General features: G+C 40.3%; 1 protein-coding gene across 1 annotated transcript in view; it reads left to right on the top strand.

Moving 5' to 3' along the window:
- The window catches only part of Aatf (apoptosis antagonizing transcription factor), a 92,437-nt gene that overhangs the window by 43,942 nt on the left and 25,568 nt on the right, over nucleotides 1-22,927 (top strand). Inside the window, exons 8-10 of the mRNA XM_051158178.1 lie at nucleotides 262-345; nucleotides 18,342-18,409; nucleotides 20,920-21,000. Coding sequence (XP_051014135.1) covers nucleotides 262-345; nucleotides 18,342-18,409; nucleotides 20,920-21,000 — 233 coding nt within the window. The remainder of the gene's footprint in view (nucleotides 1-261; nucleotides 346-18,341; nucleotides 18,410-20,919; nucleotides 21,001-22,927) is intronic.

The raw sequence follows: 22,927 nt of genomic DNA, 5'->3' as shown, positions 1-22,927 counted from the left end.
ATTTAAAAGTTTTTTATTTTTATTTTAAGAGTTCTTAGCTGGACTTAATGGCCCATACCTTTAATTCTAACACTCTTTTGAGTTCAAGGCACCATGGTCTACCGAAGGAATTCCATGGCAGCCAGGACTACACAGAGAAACTCTGTCCCAAAGAACAAACAAATAAGTAAATAGATAAATAAGTAAAATTTAAGAGCTCTTTATGTCCTAAGGAGAAAGTTTTTACTAGGATTCACGCCCTTTTACTCCCCATGGACACAGGAGACCCTTCCTCAAGTCCCTGCCAATGCTCACCTGAAGGACTTGGATGAAGAAATATTCGATGATGATGACTTTTACCACCAGGTATGAACGTTACACACCCTTCTTTGTTACCACAAGCCGGGCTTTGGCATTTTAAAGCCACTGCTTGCAATCTCTGAATAAAAGGGAGCTTACTTTAGAGTCAACAAGGAGCTTGAACTCCTGTATTCAGGATTGACATAAACTCTGTCATTCTGGGTTGTTGGTTGTTTTTGGTTTTGTTTTTCCTTTTGCGGTGAAAACAGCTGATCTATTTTGTGAGTGCCGTTCTGGTCTAACTGATCTGTAAAACAGTTTAAGCTTCTTTGAGTCCAGTATTTATTCTTTGCTGCTGCTGGGTGTTTTTTGTTTTTAGTTTTTGAGACAAGGTCTCACAGTGTGCCAGCCCAGGGCAGTTTCAGACGGCAGCCCTCCTTCAGTCTGCTGAGTGCTGGAGTCATGGCTGTGCACTACCACAGTAGACTGGCTGTTTAGTCTAACCTTTCTCCTCCCTCCTCAGGTACTAGTCACTAAACCCTGAGCCTTGTACTGCGTGGTAGGCAACAGTTGGGATCCTGGAGTTCTTGAGTTACGATTCTGGTTCTTTTGACCTAAGTCGGTCTTTCTAATGCGATTTGTTAAAATATTGTTTATTTTTATTTTCCTATTTGCATGTCTGAATGCTATGAGTGTGCTTTGTGCCCAAGCAGGCCAGAAGGTAGTATCAGATGCCTTGGAACTGGAATTAGGAATGCTTGTGAGCCTCCATGTGGGCGCTGGGAATTTACCCAGCTTCTTTGCAAGAGCAGTAAGTGTGCTATTAACTACTGAGTCACCTCGCCAGCCCCTTTAATGTAATTTCTTGGTGTGAATTTAAATAAGTGTATTGAAACTGTAAGCTACTGTTGATTTTTCATTTTTCTGTTTATCTAATATTTTAAAAAGATAATCAGTAAGAAGTTGACATACGTTCCAGTTCTCACATTTTTATTTCTTGTTGTTTTAATTGTTTGATTACTTATTTAGGCTCTTTTGAGATAGCATCTCACTATGTTACCCAGATTAGACTTGAACTTGCAGGTCTTCTTTCCTACTTGGGATGTGCTTAGTGAGATACAGTGCTGTGCCACCCATACCTCAGCTTGTCTTGTCTTGTCAGCAGAGTTCCCACAATTCTTTTCCTAACATTATTTGCTCACATGCCACTCTTTTTAAATAATCTTAATGCTTGTTTAGATGGACTAAATGTTCGAGGCATTCTAAAGGGCCACAGTAACTTTCTGTATTCCTGAATATCTTGCTGAGTTAGTTATATTATTAATGAAATGTGCTTTCTTGCCTGATGGAGTGTTGAGGATGCTCCTCACCAGTGTTGCACTGCTTTTTGTTGAGCCATTGCTTATCAAGATAAGACATTACCCTATTGAATTTTTAATTAGTTTTTGCCAGAGAATTTGCAACAGCTTGTTTGAGGTTTAGTCAAGATGGATGTACTTTGCATATGAATATGGAGTAAGAAATCTCTTAGGAAAATTCTGGTAAAACAAGAACAGGTGATCTGTGTTGGGAACGGCTCAGATTTGTTGTGTAAAAAGAGACTTGTTTTAGTTTTTGTTTGTTTGTTTATTTTAAATGGTGTGTGTGTGTGTGTGTGTGTGTGTGTGTGTTAACTCACAGTGTGCCTGCACTGCCCACGTTCAGAAAAGGGTGTTGGATCCTATGGTCTGGAGTTACAGGTGTTTGTGAGCTGCCTGATGTGGGTGCTGGGAATCAAATTCCAGCTGCAAATGCAGCAAATGCTCTTAACATGCTGAGCCGTCTTTCCAAATCCATCATTTAATATTTGATAAAAAGTATTGCCACAAGTGAGTGTGAAAAGTATATTAAGAGTAAAGGAGAGAGTATTGGCCTCAGCTGGTCCAGTCAGGGGGTCTTGATTCTTTTCCTTTCCTCCTCTTCTTAAACCCATTTGTCGGAAGAGCAGGGGATGTTCAGGAGAGTGCTTGATACAGGATATTAATACTATCTAATTGTGTGAGATCATGGGAGCCAGTCAGAAATGTTCTAGTCGTCATTAATTGAAGTGGACATTGCTGGAATAAAAGCGCGTTGTGAGCTAAATAGACTTAAGGAAGGTAAACTGAAATTGCTGGCAAGGAGCCGATTCCACTGGCAAGACTATGGAGCCTTGAAGATTTTTCCCTCCTTATTTCTTTGTCTTCCCTTATTATTTACTTATCTGTTTATTATTTAAATTACGAAGATCTGTTTAAGAAATAGCATTACTCGATTGGTCCTTCATTCCAATTAATAATTTTAACTTCAATAAATTCTGATTTCAGAATTATGACTAGTCACATCTTAGCTTTTCCCCTTGCTGGTTAATTGGGGTGCTGAGGTTAATCTAAATTAAAACTTAAACTAATAGAGGTCAGTAAGGCAGCTGAAACACCTGAGTGAAACAAATGGGGCTGCCAGGCACAACTTTATCTTGGCTGTTTCCCAAGAGGGAAGTGGCAGCAAATTGGAGTTGTTTCAGCCTTCTGTAAAGGTGAATGATGGGTGACACTTGTTAATGTACAGTGTCTCTAGAAGCATTCCAGCAATGTACCAACTGCTGCCACCCTTGCACACTTGGTAGGAACTGGACCAGTTGCCAACATCTGGCTGCACAGCGAGACACGGGTGCAAGTCTTGAAACCCCACAGATTCTAAATATGGTGCTTAGAACTGTGCAAGCTTTAATCACTTACCACTCCTTGGCAGCAGGCTACGACAGCTTATCCTAGCCTCGTACATCACATCCTGACATCTGCTGAGCTGTAAGGCAGCTGCACATTCATTTTCTTTTCTTGCCTTTTCTCATTGCTTCTTATTCCTCTTCTACTCACTGCCCCTTTACTCCCCCAATCTCCTCCCTTCAGTTTTCCTCCCCCTCCCCAATATACTGCTTGGAGGAGATGATCTGTAAAGATTACTGCTTCATTGTGTGCAGGTAATTGTGGTGATGCCAGGCCCTTGACAGACACGGCGTAGCACCTGTTCTGCTGACCTGGTTAATTTCTTCTGTTGAGTGGGATTTGCCAGAGATTGGAACTGAAGCCAATTCAATGATAAGGCTAAAGAAAATGGCTGTATGTTTTCTGTCACCTCCCAATTAAATTGGCTTCATAAAGTGCTTTCCTTATTTGTCAGGGTAGTGAGCCTGAGCTAAGTGTTGCATTCAGAAGGGGCACAATGTATTACAATAGGCCTGTGTATTTTTTTTTCCCTCCTTTTCTCTTTTTCTTTCTCTCTTTTGTCTTTTAAAAATATGGTCATGTGGATGGAGGTGGATGGTGAATATAATACATTTCACACACACATACACATGCCCCTTTTAAACATACTTGAGGCTAAACTCTTTGGGTCCATGTTTTGTAAGGAAGAGATTATAGCCACATTGAATTTTAATGTTCCATTGTAAGGGTTTAAAGGCTTACTTGGTTAATTCAGGTATTATGAGGCTGTGTAAATGCCCTAAGTACTAAGAATGATGTATAGGGTCAGAGGCCCCCCCCAGCTGCTCACACACATTCATTTTCACTCCCACTCTTTGTTTCTTAATGGTCCTTGAACTTTAAAAGCATGCCTACTTTATTTAATAATAGTACAAGTGCACACGCACACATGCACGCTTACTTAAGCATGCATATTGATACATACAAAAATGGGGGAAGTAAGGGGTTTCATAAATCTCATCCGTCCATCCGTCCGTCCATTCATTTGAGACAGGGTCTCTCTATAGTCCTGCCTGCCCTGAGCTCACTATTTAGACCAGGCTGGCCTACACCTCAGAGATCCTCTTTTCTCTTCTTGAGTGCTAGGATTAAAGGTGTGCTTCACCACGCTGGCTTAATTTTTATTATTATTTTTAAAATTAACATATTTGTATTAATTTTTCAGTGTTGCTATGATAGAATTCTGTGACTGAAAACAGCTTACAGAAGAAAGAGTTTCTTATTTGTGTTTCTGGTTCCAGAGGCCATATGCTTTCAGAGCCTCCCTCAGGGATGTACTTGTCTAGCAAAACTGCACCTCCTAACCTCCCCAAACAGCAGCACCAATGCTTAAATGCTCAGGACTGTGGGGAGCTGCAATACTAACTTATTATATGACTATGAGTGTGTGTGAGTGTGTGTGTGTGTGTGTGTGTGTGTGTGTGTGTGTGTGCGCATGCACTACAGCGTGTATATAGACAACTTTCAGGAGTCAGTTCTCTCCGCTCTGAGAGTCCTGGGGATTGAACTCAGGTGGTTAGGTTTGACAGCAGGTACCCTTACCTAACACTGAGCCATTCACTGGCTCTAAATTTTATTTATTTGTTTATTTACTTATTTATTTTATTTTTGGTTTTTGAGGCACAGTCTTACTGTGTAGCCCAGATTGGCCAGGAACTCTCAGCCTCCTACATAAGCCTCCCCAGTGTTTTGATTATAATTTAATTCCATATTTTAAACTTCTATTGCTTTTGTTTGTTTTGTATCTGTGTGCAGGTGTGCTGTGATGTACATGTACGGTGCACGTGTGGAGGTCAGAAGACAGCTCACTGAATTAGTTCTCCCTTCCTTCTCTCACTTCCTCCAGGATGAGATTCAGATCATTAGGCTTGGCTTGGTAGCATGCACCTTTATTTACTTCCTGGGCCATCTTGCCAATCTAATCCTATCATTTAAAAAAAAAAAAAAAAATTCCTTTATCACACTCAGTCTCCAGGCTGCCTAGACCAAATTTTGTTCTTTCTATGTACCCTTATTTTTGTAAAAAAAAAAAAAAAAAAAAAAAAAAAAAAATTTACAGCTTTATTGTTTTCAGTTTGTAAATAAACAAGCTTCATTTCATTTCTTTTTTCTTCCCCCCCCCCCCATACTGGAAGAAATATGTTGTTAGAAAGTACTGTTTTTCTTTAGAAGGCAGATGATTTATTGAACTCCTGTTATTTAACAATTCTAATGAGAAAATTTAGTTTTATAGTTTTGGTGCTGGCTTGTGTGTAAGCTGGATTGCTGAAGGCATGATGTAACTGACAGTGAGGGGGTTTATTTATGAAAGACCTGTCACCTGCTCCAGAAAAGCAGTGTGTTTTCTCACTTTTGAATGGAATTGGTTTGTATTTGGCCTGTGTCTTGTCAAAGCTCTTCCTTAAAGACAATTTCACAAAACATCAAGTGAACATGAGGGATAGTCATTCAGAAATGTTTTAAGTACCTATTTTTCATTTTCATGGTCCTATTTGCCACTGCTATGGTATTTTTTAAAAGATGGATTATCTTATCTGTATCACCATCACTTAAGGATTTTATTTTGTTTGCTTTTTTTAAAAACCCAGATAGTTTTTTTTTTTTTCTTGGTAAACTTGAACTCTTAATGATTTTGGAGCAAAATTATGTACCAGCTGCCTAAACTAAGTAAATAGGTGGTTGAGAGACGTCCTTATTTAATCCTTGTAAGATCTGATGTGATGTGATTGCCTTTAACAGTAAGCAATGTAAAAGGACTGGGCTTTTCATATCCCAGACCTCAGACTAGTTTCTTGTCACCTCGGGAGTTATTTTGTTCAGAAAGCCCTAATTGAACTAGATGTTGACAGATCCATGTTTGCATTCCTGAAGGTTCATTAGGATTTTGTATGTTGCTTCCAGCTCTGTTTAGTTTTGATCTGGTTTGTCTTGTCACTTTGCATCTTGCCAGGGGTATCTAGAGAAAGGCATAACAGGCTTTGCTTTTTCTGGTGACCACTTTGATGAGTTAAATTTCTACTTTTATTTGCCATCAGGACATGTCTAGTGCTGACCTTGCTACATGCTAGACCTCCATATCCAAGATATTTGATAATGCTATAAACAAGTAATTAGTAATTTGGTGAACTATTAAAAGTTGATCATGTTGAGAAGTACAGAAGCAGCAGGCTGTCTGACAAGATGGTTTTCTTTAATTAACTTGGTGAGTGATTAATATGGACAGTTGATGTGGTGGCTCTAATTGTATGCATTTAAATGAAAGTGAGAATAAGTGGTGTCTCAAGCCATTGGTGAAGTTAATGGCAGTACAGTGTTCTTACTGTTGGCATGTACCTTCCCAGTGGCCCAGTTAATGGTTATTAACATGTTAGGAAGTCTGTTAAGAGTCTCTTTTTTCCTTTACTAATACATTACTAGAAATAGATGCCTTTTACAAGAGCCATCTTTTGTTTTTAATTTTATTTTTAAATGTTTGTATCTGAGATCTGCATAGTGTTTCTTTTTTTCTTTTTAAAAGATTTATTTATTATTATGTATACAGTGTTCTGCCTGTATGTACACCCACAGGCCAGAAGAGGGCATCAGATCACATTATAGATGGTTGTGAGCCATCATGTTGGTTGCTGGGAATTAAACTCAGGACCTCTGGAAGAGCAGACAGTACTCTTAACCTCTGAGACATCTCTCTAGCCCTGGATAGTGTTTCTTAAAGGTCTAATGAAATTTATTGTACAATAGTGGTGATTTTAGAAAAAGAACATACATGTAAATAAATTTGAAAATTGGCATATGGCTGAAGATAGAGCAAAAAGCTAACCATTTTGGGTTTGGGAGACTTAGTAATACTATTTTTAAAAGCTAATTAGCAGTGTCTAATTAAATTCTAATGATCACAGGATTATTTTGTGTCCCCTGTATAAAAATTTTATTTGAGATACATGGTAGCTTGTATCTGTCCCTTTAGCCCCTTGACATTGATAATGTTGCCGCTGTTATTGGCAGTATTGAGCCCCAAGTATGGCATCAGCACTAGCATATGGTCACTAGCTTGGGTTCATTATCATGGGCACTGCTGTAGACCAGAAGGACAAAAGGCGGTTTTTACTGACTTCAGTTTTATTTCACTGTAAGGAGTTTCATATAGTGCATGCTGGCCTTGAATCCTTGATCCTGCTGCTTCTGCCTTCCAAGGACAAAGATTACAGGCCCATGGTACCGCACCCAGCAGAGCTGTGTTTTAGATGCTGGGTCCAGAAGTTTCATCAAACCACAGCATCAGGGGAAGTACATGACTAGGCCTGTGACAGGGCTTCACTATGTTTGTAGCCTTGGCTGCCCTGGAATTTTTTATGTACACCAGGCTGTCTTTGAGCTCACAGAGATCCTCCTGCTTCGGCCTCCCAAGCTCTGAAATTAAAGGAATAGTCACCATACTGAGCACTTTCATTTCCTTTGGTTCTTTGTTTTTAAAAGTATCAGTACCTGACTTACACACCACTGCTTTGTTCGTTAAAGGTAAAACTATAGAACAAAGCTTTAAGCAATACAATTTATTGGACAAGAAAGGAAAGAAGTAGAATTGGTTTAGAAATGTTGAAGAAACTTTCTTAAACATAAATGGTACCATGAAAATTCACTTGGAAAATGTGTGGCCAGAATTGCCTTTTTTGTAACAATAAGCACAATATATACCAGCTGAGTGTAAATTAAACATAGGGTACCAGCCATGTTTTCTTAGCTGCAATTGAAGAATTTGATACTTCTCAGGGAATAAGAAGATCTCTTCACTCAAATAGGCATATTGACGTGGCACTGAGTTCTGTTTAAGGAACTCACCCCTCAAAATAACTTATAGTGGAAATGCTCTAACAAAGAAGAGGGTAAATTAATAAAACCCTCCAAAATATGTATGCATTATAGAGCTAAAATTGAACTTAGTTAACCTCAAGGAGTGACCGGAGGAGATGAGCCCTTACACAGAACCAGGGCGCGGGAGTACAAGTATTCTAGGTTCCACTTTGATCTTTGTGGTGCATTATGCTGCCTTTTGATTGGACAGATTTGAAAATTTACTTGAGAACACTCCTGACAGTTCACATGTATCATTTTTATGAAGTTATGACCATTTTATTAACATTTATTGTGCTAGGTGTTGGATTTATAGAGGCTGATCTGCTGAAATTCCCTTCCCAAGGAATTGGTATCTTCTAATAAGAGGGAGGTTCTCTCTAATTTTGTGTAGTTGCATAGCTTCTCTTTAAAATATGACTTGAGCCAGGCCACGTGGTGCATACTTTTAATCCTAGTACATGAAAGGCAGAGACAGGTGGATCTCTAGAAGATTGAGGACAGCATGGCATAAACACACACACACACACACACACACACACACACACACACACACACACACACACAAATAAATAAATAAATTATGACTTGAGGACCAGACATGCCTTTAATCCTACTTTCAGGAGGCAGAGTCAGACAGATCTTTGAGTTCAAAGCCAGCCTGATGTATATAGCAAATTTCCAGGCTAGCCAAGGTTTCATAGTGAGATTCTGTCTTTAATTAATAATTCATTCTTTATTTTTAAGAATGCAGTCATTTGTTGGAAACCAGATTATAAGAAGAGCCTTCAGATTGATGATGGTCATGAGAGGATTTATTATGCTACTGTCTATCTTTTGGCTGTTTGGCATTTTTATAATTAAAAAAGAGAGAGGATAACCCTTCAAAGCATGTGTAGTGATATGTGCTTGTAATTTCAGCACTCTAGAGCCTGAGGTGGGCAGATTGTAAGTGTGAGGCCAGTCTAGGCTGTATAGCAAACCCCTGTCTTTTAAAAGCAAAAAAAATGCCATTTATTTTTCCCATTCATTCATTCAATCAGTCAGTCAGTCAGTCAGTCAGCAAGCATTTGAGTATTCTGTTGTTCAGTGTAATAGTCATATCTAACTGAACTTAAGGGGTTTGTTTTACTGTTCAGTCGTAATCTCACTGTGTTGCCTAGGCTACCCTAGAATTTATTATGTAACCAGACTCTTGAACTCACGATCTTCCTGTCTGAACCTTCTAAGTGCTAGGATTGCAGGCACATGGCCACCATACTCAACAAATTTGTTTTGATTATTAAACTAGAATAAAATTTCAAAATCCAGCTCCTCACTCACACCAGACATATTTCAAGGTTGAACAGTGGCCTTTGCTAGAGACTACTGTCAGGCTTTGTCTCAGGGCTCTGTTAAAGGCTGGAAGGAAGCAAAGTTCTGTTGTTGTGCGTGCTTGCTGGAGGTTAGGCAGGATGAAGCAGGGGAACACCGGCAAGTGCAGCACAGGGAGGAGCGATGGCTGCTGGTTTTCCTGTGTGGTGGTGTTTGAGCAGAGTCTGAGATAGTCACCAACAGCCGTGCAAGTGTCCGCACAGAGAGCGTTGCAGGGAAAGGATGGCAACTGCAGAGGCCCTGAAGCTCAGAAGAGGCTGCCATCCCACAGCCTGGGAACATCAAGGAGTACAGTAGGCAGGAAACAATGGCGCTAGATCCTGCAGGCCACCTGTAGACGTTAGATGTCAGTGAAAGAGAAACCATGTGAGGAACCCGAGACAGGTAGCATGACAGGCTGGTATTTTACAGAGTGACGCTAGTGTTGTGCTGAAAATAGATATAAGACTATCAGGAACAGGGAGCAAATAAAGACTGTAGGAAGCTCGTTAATAGTGCATGCAAAAGATGGTGCGGTCTTGAGACTAGGGAGTAGCTTTGGAGGGAAAGTGTTTAAGTTGTAGAGGTAAGTTGAAGTCTGAACTGAGGATTTGCCGATGGATTGATATTTTTTTTTTTAAATGTGGACTATGAAAAGTTTAGTCAAAGATGACTAAGATTTCTGGCCTTTGCAATTAGAACAATGAAGTGCTATTTGTTCTGATGTGGAAAATAGTGGCACTAGTTTGAAGAAGAAACCAGAACTTAGTTTTAGTTAAAAGAAGTCCACTCCTCCCTGTCTTCTCTTCTTATGGACCTCTGTTCACATTTATTTAGTTGGGTTTTGGTTTGGTTGGTTTGGGGTGTGAGTGTGTGTGTGTGTGTGTGTGTGTGTGTATGTAAAGATTTATTATTCTTACTTTTAATTATTGGTGTGTATTTGCATATGGGTCTGTACACATGAGTGCAGTTGCCCACGGAAACCAGAAGAGGGTGTTAGATTCCTGGAGCTGAAATTACAGGCGCTTGTGAGCCACACAAAATGGAAATTCCTCTCCTCTGCAAGAAACTAGCTGCGTCTAACCACTAAGCAATCTCTTTAGATCCTTGTTCTGATTTGTTTTGTTTTTTTCAAGATAGGGTTTCTCTATGTTATCTTGGCTATTCTGGATTCGCTTTGTAGACCAGGCCGGCCTTGAACTCACAGCGATCTGTCTGCCTCTGCCTCCTGAGTGCTGGGATTACAGGTGTGTGCCACTACATCCAGCCCTTGTTCTGGTTTTTGAAACAAGATCTTGCTATGTAGCTCTCGCTGGTTTCAAGCAAGCTCTCTGTGTAACTCCAGCTTGTCTTGATCACTAAGTGATGCAGGAAGGCTCAGCCCACTTTGGGTGGCACCATTTCTAGGCAGGTGGTCCTGGGCTATATTAAAAAACTAGAGCAATGAGCTAGAGAGTGAGCCAGCAAGCAGAGTTCCCCCATGGTTCCTGCGTCCAGTTCCTGCCTTGAGTTCCTGCCTTGACATCTGGAAGGACAAGACTCAAAACACCTTTCTTCTCTAACTTGGCTTTGATCTGTGTTGATTACAGCAGCAGAAGGAAACTAGACTCCCACATAAAGATGGAAGCAGAGAATCAACTCCACAAAGTTGTCCTAAGCTCACATGTGTGCTATGGCATGTGTGTACACGGATGTGCATGTGCACAGATTTAGGGCCACTAAGATGTCTCAGCAAGTAAAGGTGCTTGTGGTAACTATGAAAACCTGGATTGAGCCCCTGGAACCCACATGGTGGAAGGAGAGAACCAATTCCTACATGTTCTCGGACTCACGCTTGTGTGTTGTGGCGTACATGCATCTCCCTCCCACACACACCTACAGACCCACACACAATAGACAAAACATTTTTTTCCAAATTAAAAGAGCAGCACTGATGCAAGTGACATTAAAGAAGAGTCGTTAGTCATTAGAAGGAAGAATTCTAGTGTCACCTTAATACCATTAGCAGATAGAAACTTACAAAGGAAAAAAACAGACCAGTATTTCTTACGCATATTGATGTGAAAGCTAGCAAACTTAGGAGTGAGTGTGGGGCTCAGTGACAGAGAGCCCACCTACCATGTGCAAAGCCTTGGATTTGATCCTTTGCTCTGTAAAACAAAAGTATGAAAACTCAATCCATCAACATATTACAAAGATTATACACTATAACCAAGTGATATTTAGCCCATCTATCCAAGCCTAATTTCATATGAAAAAATTAAGTAAACTAATATAATACATTCTGTCAATAGACTAAGTTTAAAAAAAGCAATTGTTTTGGTAGATGCATAAATAGTATTTAACATCTTTTTATGATTAAAAAAAGAACACTCAGCATACATGTAAGTTCTCATCTGAGTGTTTTGTCTTATCTCTAAGTGTACAAGGGACCAGGAAAACAAACTCAGTCGCAGAAGACCCTAGAGTTGGGGTTAGGGAGCTGAGATAGATGAGATCAGGGTGTAGGGGCTTGTGTCTCTCTTGCAGCCGTGTGAAGCTGATTGAGCCCAGACACTGGGCCTTAATGTGGCTGGTGTTTTACTAAGGAAGTACAGATACAGGACCCTGTCTATAATTCTGGAGTGAAAAAATTGTCAGTGGTTACTGCGTTTGTTTGTGAGGTAAGCTTGTTAGGGTGTTAACACCTTATCAGATTGGTTCTGAATCTGTAGTTTTACTTTTATCCCATGAGCTCATTCACTGGTGGTAGAATTGCAAATTGGTCCAGCCACTCTGGAAATCAGTGTAGAGAATCCTCAAAAAAATTAAAAATAAATCTACCATATGACCCAGCTATACCACACTCCTTGATATTCTACTTCACATATATAATTAGCCATGTTCATTGCTGCTCCCTTCATAATCGCTAGGAAACAGAAGCAACATAAATGTCCTTCAGCTGATGAGTGGATAATGAAAATGTGGCACATGCATACTGTGGAATACTATTCAGCTGTAAAGAAAAATGAAATCAAGAAACTTTCAAGTAAATGGATGGAATTAGGAAATCTTGGATGGAGTGAGGTCACTCAGACCCAAGAATGCAGATGTGGTTGACTTTGGGGTGCTGCCCAGACTGCTGAGGCATTTATGGTATAATGCACTTGTTTTCTTTCCTTGCTAAAATTCTAACGCTTCTGAAATCCAAGATCCATTTATTAGTAAGAGGCTGTGGATCTGTGTAACAAAGGCTTAGCCTGTAGGAGAGTAGAGAATGCACACCAAGAGTGATTGTCCTGAGGAACCGTTATCTACCTGATAAAAAAGGTGAGCACTGGAGGAGATGAGGATGAGGGAGGCTGAAAAGATGGCAGAGTCAATAGGGTATTGATCCTGGGGGAGCCGAAGAATTATTGGCATCTGAATGCTAGACGGGGCATGTGAAAAGAGTTTGTTTCTGCTAGGCTTTCAGTTACTATGAAGCATAATTACAGAACACAAATTAGTTCTCTCCAGTTTCTTACCTGTGAGGTCTCTAGTTTGGTGTGACTTTTCCATTCTTTGAACACAAATGATGGATTACATGATACTATTAAAAGAAACATTTCTAAAGTGCCCAGAAATAGTCAGAAATTGAGCCCTGGTCCAGAGGACGCCCATCCTCATGTTTAGGACAAATAAGAAAGAAAGAAAAAAAAAAAAAAATCCCAAATTGTATGTCTGGGTATCGAAAGGCCAGAATATTTCAATGGGGACTGTTGTAGAACTTAACCAATAGCACCCTTGCCCTGTTGTTACTATTTGCAAAGATTCTAAAGAATAGCTTAATGTCATACATATAGTTTTTATTAAATTGTTTTTATTTGTAGTAAGAGGAAAGGAAAAACAAATTGAAGAAGTTCCCTAGCATTCAAATTACTGTGTTGATGCATCAGGGCCTGATGCTGATAGTGATTTTCTTTACATCCAGTAAATAATTAGACATTGAGTATTATATATTATGTCTAAAGAAATGTATGGATTCTGATGAGAAAGTTTACTGTTTTGACTAATAAATTTTACTCCAAGTAGCCAAGCATAGTGAAATATTAGGACCTTTGAAAACATTGCCACTTCATTTGGTGTCTAAGCTTGTCATCCTTCCAAATCAAAGTCCAGGTGCAATATTTGTTTTAGTAGGATAATGGAAGAAGAAATATTAGGCCATAGAGTTGGTTGGGGAATGACCAAGTAGATCCTGTGGAAAGAAGTGAGGGGAACATAAACCCAATGGGAAGTGAATAATTACATGTTGAACTTACACTACAGATGCATATAGCAACTTATTCCCAACAATTTGAAGTTATAGTATATGCAAATCTATTTTTATGAATTTCAAGTGTGAAAATCACAAGTGACAGGATTTAGGAGGCTCTAAGGGGACACCTGGTGGGAGAGGAGTCTGCAGAGCCCACAGTATCTCTGGAACAACTGAAAAAAGGGTCTTAATGGAAAAATGCTCTTAAAAAGTGGTCTCATGAAACTGGAAGAAAAGATGGCAGAACAGACACATCATTGCTGGACATGTCGGGTGAAGTGGACAAGGGAACATGGTGTAGCTGAGTAGGCCTGGTCCTGCCACTGTTACCATCTATGCTGCCCACAGGCTGCAAGCACCATGGTTGTACTGGTGAGCCCACAAGACAGCTGGCCCCGAGGGCAGAGAGGTGTGCAGGAGCCTAGAGCTCTCAGTATCCTGCCCCTGGATGCCCTTCCCAACCACAAGACCACACTGACTGCCTAACAACAGGAAACCCGAGATGAGTCTCAGTGATAGGCCGGTATTTATGGTGCTTCGGAAACCAGAAACTTTGAAGCAGACCAGTGACTTGTTGCAATAAGTATTTGCTTGAAAAGCTGTTTGGGACGGACGGACACACACACACACACACACACACACACACACACAGTGACACACTGCAGTTTGCAGTGTGAATAAATGTAGTGGTGAGGTGGGAAAGCTAGTGGAATCAAGCAGTGGAGAGAGGCGGAGCATGTCATTGCAGAGTAGGGCTTGCAGGTGTGCAGCCTGGAACTCACACAAGCTCTGCCCCCAGCATGATGCCCAATTCTCAACAGTGGACAAGATGATGGAGAACGCTTCATTTTCTGGATTGGGCCTCCACAAAAAACCTGCATGGCCCATGCTGCCACTGGAGGCCATGGTGATGTCTGTGGCCTATGCTGCTGCTGGCTGTTTTGGGCAAGGAAGCGTCTCTTGCAGTGGTATTGACTGCAGATTTATAGTTGGGAATGACAGACATTAAAAGATTCTGTGACAGCCTGCCGCCCTCAAAGGAAACAGTCTAGACAGGAAGTCATTGAGGAGAGTCCTTAAAAATTGTGACAGTTGATGGCTTCTGGTGGGGGTTGGAGAAGGATTCAGTTATCTGTAAGAGGCTGGCCACTGGGAGTTTGGCCATACTCTAATGAGTATATGGGCAACACAAATGGACTTGGTGTATTTTCTCTTCTTGGGGTGGGGGAGGGCAAAAAGGTGGGAGGGTGGACGTGGGAGAAATGGGAAGTGAGTGTTATTGGGGTGCATTGTATAAAATTCACAAATAATAAGAATATTATGTTGGGGGAAATCACAAGTGACTTCTTTTAGGATTAATTTGATTCATTCCCCCCCGCCCCCGTGTCTGTCTGTCTGTCTGTCTCTCTCTCTCTCTTTCTCTCTCTGTCTGTCCCAAGTGCTGGAATTAGAGGCATGCACTACCACCACACTGGATTTAGGGTTAATTTGAAAGACTAGCGTGGTAAAGTAGGAGACAAAGCAGGGGGAAATTCTTGTTGGAGAGTGAGCAGGAGGAAGGGTAAATGAACCTTTTTATTTTTATTTTTTTAAGGAATCTTTGTAGCCCAGGATTGCCTTAAACTTGCTGTACAAGGGAGGATAGCCTGAACTCTGCGTTCTTCTGTTTCCACCTAAGTGCTGGGCGTACAGAGCCTGCTTTTGTACCTTCCTTATTGTGGGAGGGTCTGAACACGCTCAGGAGTTGACTCGTCTCTGTGTACCCGAGAGGAGGATGTTAGGAGTCTGGCCTCAGGTGGGCCAGCTGAGTTATAGAAAAGGTGGTCACAGCCATTTCCTTCTCCAGAGTGTGTCAGTGCACTGGGAGTGACTCTAGATTGCAAAGTTAGCAAGCCAAGGAGGATGTGACCATGAAACTAAATGCTTGGAAAAATGGCTTGGCCTTTTGACAGAGTGCTAAAAGAGTTAAATGGAGAAAAGAATAGTCTTTTCAACACATGGAACAATAGGATGTCCACATTTAAAAAATACCTTCCAGCTTGTGCCATGTACAAAGTTAATTCAAAAACGCATTGTATTAACCAGAAAACTCTTAGTATAAGTATTATAGGAGTAAACCTCCATGACCTTTGGCTGCACAATGCTTTCCATATACAACATTGAAAGTACATATAGCAGAGGGAAAAATAGATTATATCGAAATTAACTACTTAGCTGCTGTAAATGATACCATCAAGAAAGTGAAAGGACTCTTTCCTTTTAAGGGGCTGGTACACAGAGTACACGAAGAACTATTATACCTTGCTAACAAAGCACAACCCAGCTTCATTTATTTTATATTATTTTTAGATTTGTGTATGAGTGTTTTGCCTGCAGTTGTGTTTCTGTACTGTGTGTGTACAGTGCCGTGGAGGCCAAAAGAGGGCATTTTGACCCTTCTGAGATGAGACTTACACATGGGTGTAAGCCGCCAGTGCATGCCAGAGACCAAACCTTAGTCCTCTGCAAGAGCAGCCAGTGCTCCTGACCCCCAAACTGTCTCTCCAGGACTCCTAGGGTAACTTTAAAATGGATAATAAAGAATCTGAATAGACATTGCTCCATGAAGATACACAGATACACAGTAAACATAGGAAGAGACCCCACATGGCTTGTCATCAGGGACATGCAGATCCAGACCACAGTGAGGTATGGCTTCTTACTCTTAGGGTGTGCTCTGTTACCTTACTAAACAACTATCCGCGGGTAATATGCTGATGATATTTTCTGTATTCTGAAATTTTGGACCAATAAGCTAGACAGGCAGACAGACTGGTAGCATCCTCTCCATTATGAGTGACTAAGAAAAGCAATATGAAGCTCCTGACCCCTGAGGATGCAGACTAGGATCTGTAATACGCAGGATGCTTGAAAGCAGACACAGCACCAACTTGGTGTTGAGTGTCAGCAGCTGCTGGGTAATAGATCCTATGCAACTGTGTGGCTCCGATTCCAGCCTTTGTCAGGGCTTATGGTGCTCTCTCCCAGATGGCCATGCCTGGTGTACCAGAGCAGCCTTCCGTAAGCACTTGCTCCCCAGTGGCCATGATTGTCCAGGCTCATGGAATCAGGGATGATTAAGAAAACCAGGAATTGTGGTTGTAATCTCTTGTGTGTCTGGAACAAAGTAGGGGCAGTAAAATGCAGTCATTTCATTCTTTTCATTAAAAAAAATTATTACTATTAACCTCTTCCCTTGCCAATTCACCAACCTTGCTTCTCACAGAACATTGACTAGGAAGCAGAGCCCATTTGCGCTGAGCCCTAGGGCAGCTGTTTACTCAGCAACTGCGTTACACGGGTTTACCGTGTCATGTGTCTGTGTAGCACTGGATTTGGATCTTGTATTTAGCTGCCAGAAGTGACTGTGATGAAGTAGGAGAGATAAACTGATAGATTGGCTGCCAGAAAGATGTTGAGAATCAATCAGATAAACAGGGTAGAGAAATAGCTTGCTGTTTTCTAGTGATAATAAACCAGTGGCCTCTGGTCCCTGCATTTTTAAGCGTAATTGCTGTGGTAATAATGCCCAAAATATGCAAATGAGAAAACGACACAGTAGGATTTTTAATTGCGATTGAGATATCCTTTCCTTTGTGCAGTAAAGCTGCGTCTTACGGAAGTAGATATTTTTATAAATTTTACTTCTTCAGTGCCTACTTACATACACAAATGAAAATTAGAAAGTAAGCTGCTTTTATGGGAAATTATTTCCTCTCCATCCTCCCACAAGCTTCGGCCATTTAATTTGGTGAAATATCTATATTACTACTATGCCTTAACTACAAAATAATTGCTTGTTTTTCTGAAGAAACAAATTTTAAAGCCAAACCTGTATTATTGATAGATGGTTAGCAGGATCTAGTTTACTTTAGATTTCTCTTGGTTGTCTGGAAACTTAATTTCTGTTGTCATTTCTCTGTATGTAGCACTTGTATAGGAGAGATTACATCTAATTTTATTGTTGCAACTTAAAATTCTTCTCCTTTAATGTTTAAATACCATGGCACCTTTATACTGAGGACTCTTAAGGTCCAATGCAAATTCCTAAGTGTGTGCAAAGTATAGATAGAGATTTGTATTATATGCAGTCGAGTGCCAGAATTAAGAAAATGGGAGAATAATGTTAGAGCACTCATGGAGTTAACCTAAGAGGATGGAGACCCATTCTATTATATTTGGAACTCAAATGACTTCCTATGGTTCCTCAGAACTTTGGCGGCTGTGTGTGTGTTTGTGTCATGTCTGCTTAAGTCAGCTTGTGTTATCAGCATGGCAGAGTACAATTGTAGTAGGCAAGAGGATGAAGTCTATTAATAGTCAAGACTTTTACTCAGGGAAGACCTTCTGATTGCTGGGGTTATATTTCTGAAGTTAACTTTGCACCATTATCTGATTAGTTGGAAGCTGATGCATTTCCTTTTCTGTCTATAACCCTTCCCACCTGACCTTTTAAAGATTATCCATTGTTGATAGGACAGCAAAACTAACTGGTCATAAAACAGTTTTTTAAAAAAAATGTTGCACACTCTGCATATGAAACAAACTATAGTGCTATGAGTCATCCAAATGGATGTCTGTTCTCAGTTATTGTGGTAGCTACCTTTGAAAACCATATAAATATAAAAGGGTTAATGAAAATTCTCTCATTGGTTGTAGTTTAAGAGTGATCACTATGCCACTCAGAATTCCTTCTGTGCCTATTTAAGCCTGTTCTGCTGGGAGATGATAATAACTCAATTGCTTTCCTGTTTCCATAGCTCCTTCGAGAACTCATAGAGCGGAAAACCAGTTCCTTGGATCCAAATGATCAGGTGGCCATGGGAAGGTAACTTAGATGTGGTTTTCTGTTCTTTCAAACTACTTGTGTAGTTGTTTCTCCCATCGAACCCCCTTAATTCTGCCTCCAGGGCAGTGGCTGGCCCTATAATCATCAATCTTTTTTTTTATGCTCTTTACCCTTAGTGGGGGTTGTGTGTGTGTGTGTGTGTATATCCGTATATACACACACACATACACACATAGAGTCTGCTGACTGTATGTGTGTAAAGGCTTCTGCCCAAACCTGTGCTCTCTGCAGTCAGAACGGGTTCTGTACACAACAGGTCCCTTGCCCAGTTGAATCTGCTTTGTTAATCTTCCTAGTGTAGACCTCCACCCCTTCAGAGAAGCTTTAGTTCAACTGGAACGGGAACACAGCAGCATTACCCAGATGTCAGTGTAGAATGCAGAGTAGTGAAGGAAGGCACTTGTTTGTATGTTTCCTCCTGTGGTTTGAAAATAAGAAGGGCATTTAGAGTACTACCTAATGAGTGGTGTGCAGGTAAATAACCGTGAGCCATAATTTGAAAAAGCGTAAACACACACACACACACACACACACACACACACACACACACACACAAACAAAACAAAACAAAACAAAAAACTGTAAATATCAGAATGAGATTCTGGGCAGAGCAGCATTTTGAGTAGGCAAAGAAAAATTAGCATTGATGAAGTAATTTTGGGTTGAATTTTAGGGTAGGGTACTGTTGATATTTCCTGTGTCTTTGGAATGTTGTAGGGGTGGGTGTTCACCATATAGCTAATGTGATAGAGCAAATTGTATTTAAGTGGTGATTATATTGTAAATTTATCTGACTTTACAATAAAATAGATTATAGTAATTAAGATTATATTAAGATTACAGTAATTGGATTTCCCTAGATTTTTCCCCTACCTCATGTTGAGTTTTCCTTGTGTAAGTCAGGTAAGATGACTAGCAGCGACTGCAGTTTCCCTTTTACATTTTTTCTCAGGAACAAGTTGTGGAAATTTTTCTAGCTTGTTTTCAAATTCTTTATTTGAAAAATTAAATTCCTAAGGGGCTCTTAAGATGACCACAGATGTATGAATTCTGTAGGAACCCTGATCCACATAAACCAACTATGAAAAAGAGACAATCTAGGGAGTTTGAAGACTGATAAATAATTGAAAAGAAATATTTATTGTGTAAGGTTTCTTGGATTTTTTTTTTTTTGAAAGGTATGAGAATGGTATTGAAATTACATTGAGGCCAGGTGGTAGCACACACCTTTAATCCCAGTAACTGGGAGGAAGAAACAGGTGGATCTTTGTGAATTTGAAGCTAGTCCACACAGGAAATTCCAGGACAGCAAGGCTACATAATGAAAGCTGCCTTAAAAAGTAAAATAAGAGAGCTTATATTGAGGGAGGAGAAGAAGAGTCTTTACATTTTATTAACACAGAAATATTACAGATAGAATGCAAACATTATTATAGAGAATACAAATTAGACAACTATAAACCCAGTGGATAATTATTGCAAATTAGAAAGGAAGGGCTGGTGAGACGGTTTAGCCCTTAAGAACACTTGAAGCTTTTGCATACAACCAGGATTTGGTTCCCAGCACCCACATGGTGACTCACATCATATAATTGCGGTTCCAGGGGGATCTGATACCATCTTCTGGCCTCCATGAGCACAGCACACACACATGGTCCACATACATATATGCAGGCAAAACACTAATACACAATAAATAAATCTTAGAAAAGAGAATTTGTAAATGACTCAGCAGGTAAAGGCACTCGCTGCCAAGTCTGATGCTCTGAGTTGCTGCTCTTGCAGATAACCTGAGTTTGGCTCCCAGAATCCACACAGTGGAAGGAGACTCCCATGAGTTCTCTCCAACCTTCGTACATGTGCTGAAGTAAGTGTGGGCATGCACACCTAGATAAATAAATAAGTGTAAACATTTTTATTAGAAAGACACAAAAACACTGTTAGAGAAAGGAAAATAAGAGTTAGAAAAATGGGCCAGGCTTGGTGGTGCATGTCTTTAACCTTGGCACTTGGGAGGTAGAGTTCAAGGACAGCCAGGGCTATATAGAGAGACTCAGTCTCAAAAACCAAAAGAAAAAGGGGTGATGAGAATATAAGTGAGAATAAATTGATGCTTTCAGACCAACCAGCACTTGCAGTAGCAAGAGACCATATGTATAAGCCTAAATATGAGAGGAGACCCAAATGGCTTAGGCTCAGCGGGCTTCCCTGAAGAGTGGCAGACTGAGTGCTTGCCACAGCAACTCAAGATACTGAGGAACATTGTTAATTAGATTTGCTGTAGAATTTCCCAGCTGCCATTTGTTTTTTACCATTGTACAAATCCTCTCCAATTGATTAGTCACTTTGGCCCAAGACTATCTTGAGGAATTTGATGTAGGTTGGTGATTTCTTTCTGCAGGGTTGTTAGTGAGAAAAATTCCATTTTGTCAATATTCATAACTGTTTCTGTGGGTGATGATGCATAACATGGCTTGTGAACTTCCCAGGCAGTGGCTTGCAATCCAGAAACTACGAAGCAAAATCCGCAAGACGGTAGATAGAAAAGCCAGCAAAGGAAGGAAACTTCGGTAAGTTTGTGGGAAGCAAATGAACAAGAGGTGTCAATGTTGCTTCTTGTTCATTTTGATTGCCCTGTCTTTATTTCTCCTGATGATTCTAGCTTTGATTTTGATTTTTGAGACAGGCTGACCTTGAACTAAATATCCCCTTGCCTGACCCTCTCGAAAGTTAATATTCTGCTATGTGCTACCACACCCATTGCTCACAATTCTGTTTTTATGGATGATAAAGGTAACACAGTGAGAAGCAGATATTTTTATGACCCTGTTTTCTTACTCTAAAAGGGAAAACACAGTTTATTGAATTTTTGTTCTATTGTTATCAGTGGATGTATAAAATACTGTTAGTGTTTCCCTGAAAGAAATAATTAGAAAACAAAGTCGAGATGATTATTTTAGCTTTAAAAAGTCAAAAATAGAGGACTTTAAAAATACTAACAGTGCACTTAAATGAGATGAGGAATATAATTTTTCATGGGAAAATAGAATCAATTTTGATGCTATGAAAATTCTCCACTCTGAGCTAATAATGAGTCTTAGGAAGATACAGATACTGTTCTTAAATGGGAAATGAGTTTGATTCCCAGCACCCATAACCAGCAGCTCACAACTGCCTGTAACTCTGGCTCCAGGGGATCTGATGCCCCTCTGACCTCATGTATAGATACATGTGTGTATACATAAATAAATAATAAAAAATATTTTTTAAAAAATAAAGATACAGCAAAAGACAGAGCAAGAGAGTAGCAACTGACATAGCTAGACTTTCAGATTTATATCCTGACCAGAGTAGGAGCAATGTCAACTGACAAACCCTGAATCTCTGCGCGCACGTGTGTGTGCGTGTGTGTGTGCGTGCATGTGTGTGTGCGTGTGTGTGTGTGTGTGTGTATCAATGTATCATATGCATATAGTTTTAGACAGATAGCTAATCCTGTCATTAAAGACCCCCTCCTTTATTGCATTTCCTTTAGACAAATATCAATCTGCCTAAATTGTTACAATGTTTCCACTTCTCTACTATGTTGAAACAAGCAGTTCTGGTGCTTCTCTGGGCATTGTTACTGTTGTGATTAAGACACACTATCTGGGTCCCAGCTCTGAGAGTGACTAGTGCATACTTGAGGGAGACCTTAAACTCTTTATGCTCATTTCTTCACTTGTAAAGTGGGGGTGATGATCACTGAGAACCAGTTTGTGGAGAGAGTAAATGAAGAAGACATGTGGAGCTCTCAACAGTGCCTGCTCCACGGTAAACGCCATTACAGCATTGGCTGCCGTTGTTGCTGTTACTGTTGCTGTCCTTCTGCCGAGGCTGGGCCAGTTGGCCACCCTAGTGTTAGTTTTCTTGCTCACTTCCATTCCCTTTTCTGTCCCTCTCTGTCCCTTCTTCCCACAGGTATCTATTTAAACACTATTAGTGTGTTATAAGTGGCAGCTTCAGTCTCACTGTCAGCCTTGCTTCGGTTGCACTGTGGAGCTGTTTATAAGGCTCTGTGGCTTACTGGGGTTTCTCCAGAAGGAACATGAGTTCAAATCTTGGCTCTGTCAGGTCATGATATTTTGGTTCTTTACTCTGTAGTTTTCACTGTTTCCATTTATTAAAGGAGATATCTGGTACATTGTAAGCATTCTCTTATGTTTATCTAATGGTATTTCTCTTGGAAATAAATGTGTGTTCTTCCAAAGAATTGAGAGAGGCCAGCTGTGATGGTATAACCAATAAGCTCAGCACTTAGGAGGCTAAAGCCAGAGGTCAAAAGCTTGAGGCCAGCTTGAGCTACACAGCGAGAGATCCTGCTTCCTAAAAAAGTAAAAAAGGAAAGAGAGGAGAACAGAAAACATCTACATTATTGTATTACTGTAAACTTTTACATTGTTAGAGCCAAGAGCTGTGTGTACCCTTTGTGGTCAAGAGTGCTCAGCTTTATCCTTT

This window comes from Acomys russatus, chromosome 16 (assembly GCF_903995435.1).
Source record: "Acomys russatus chromosome 16, mAcoRus1.1, whole genome shotgun sequence".
Lineage (NCBI taxonomy): Eukaryota > Metazoa > Chordata > Mammalia > Rodentia > Muridae > Acomys > Acomys russatus.
This window is presented reverse-complemented; position numbering and strand designations above follow the sequence as displayed.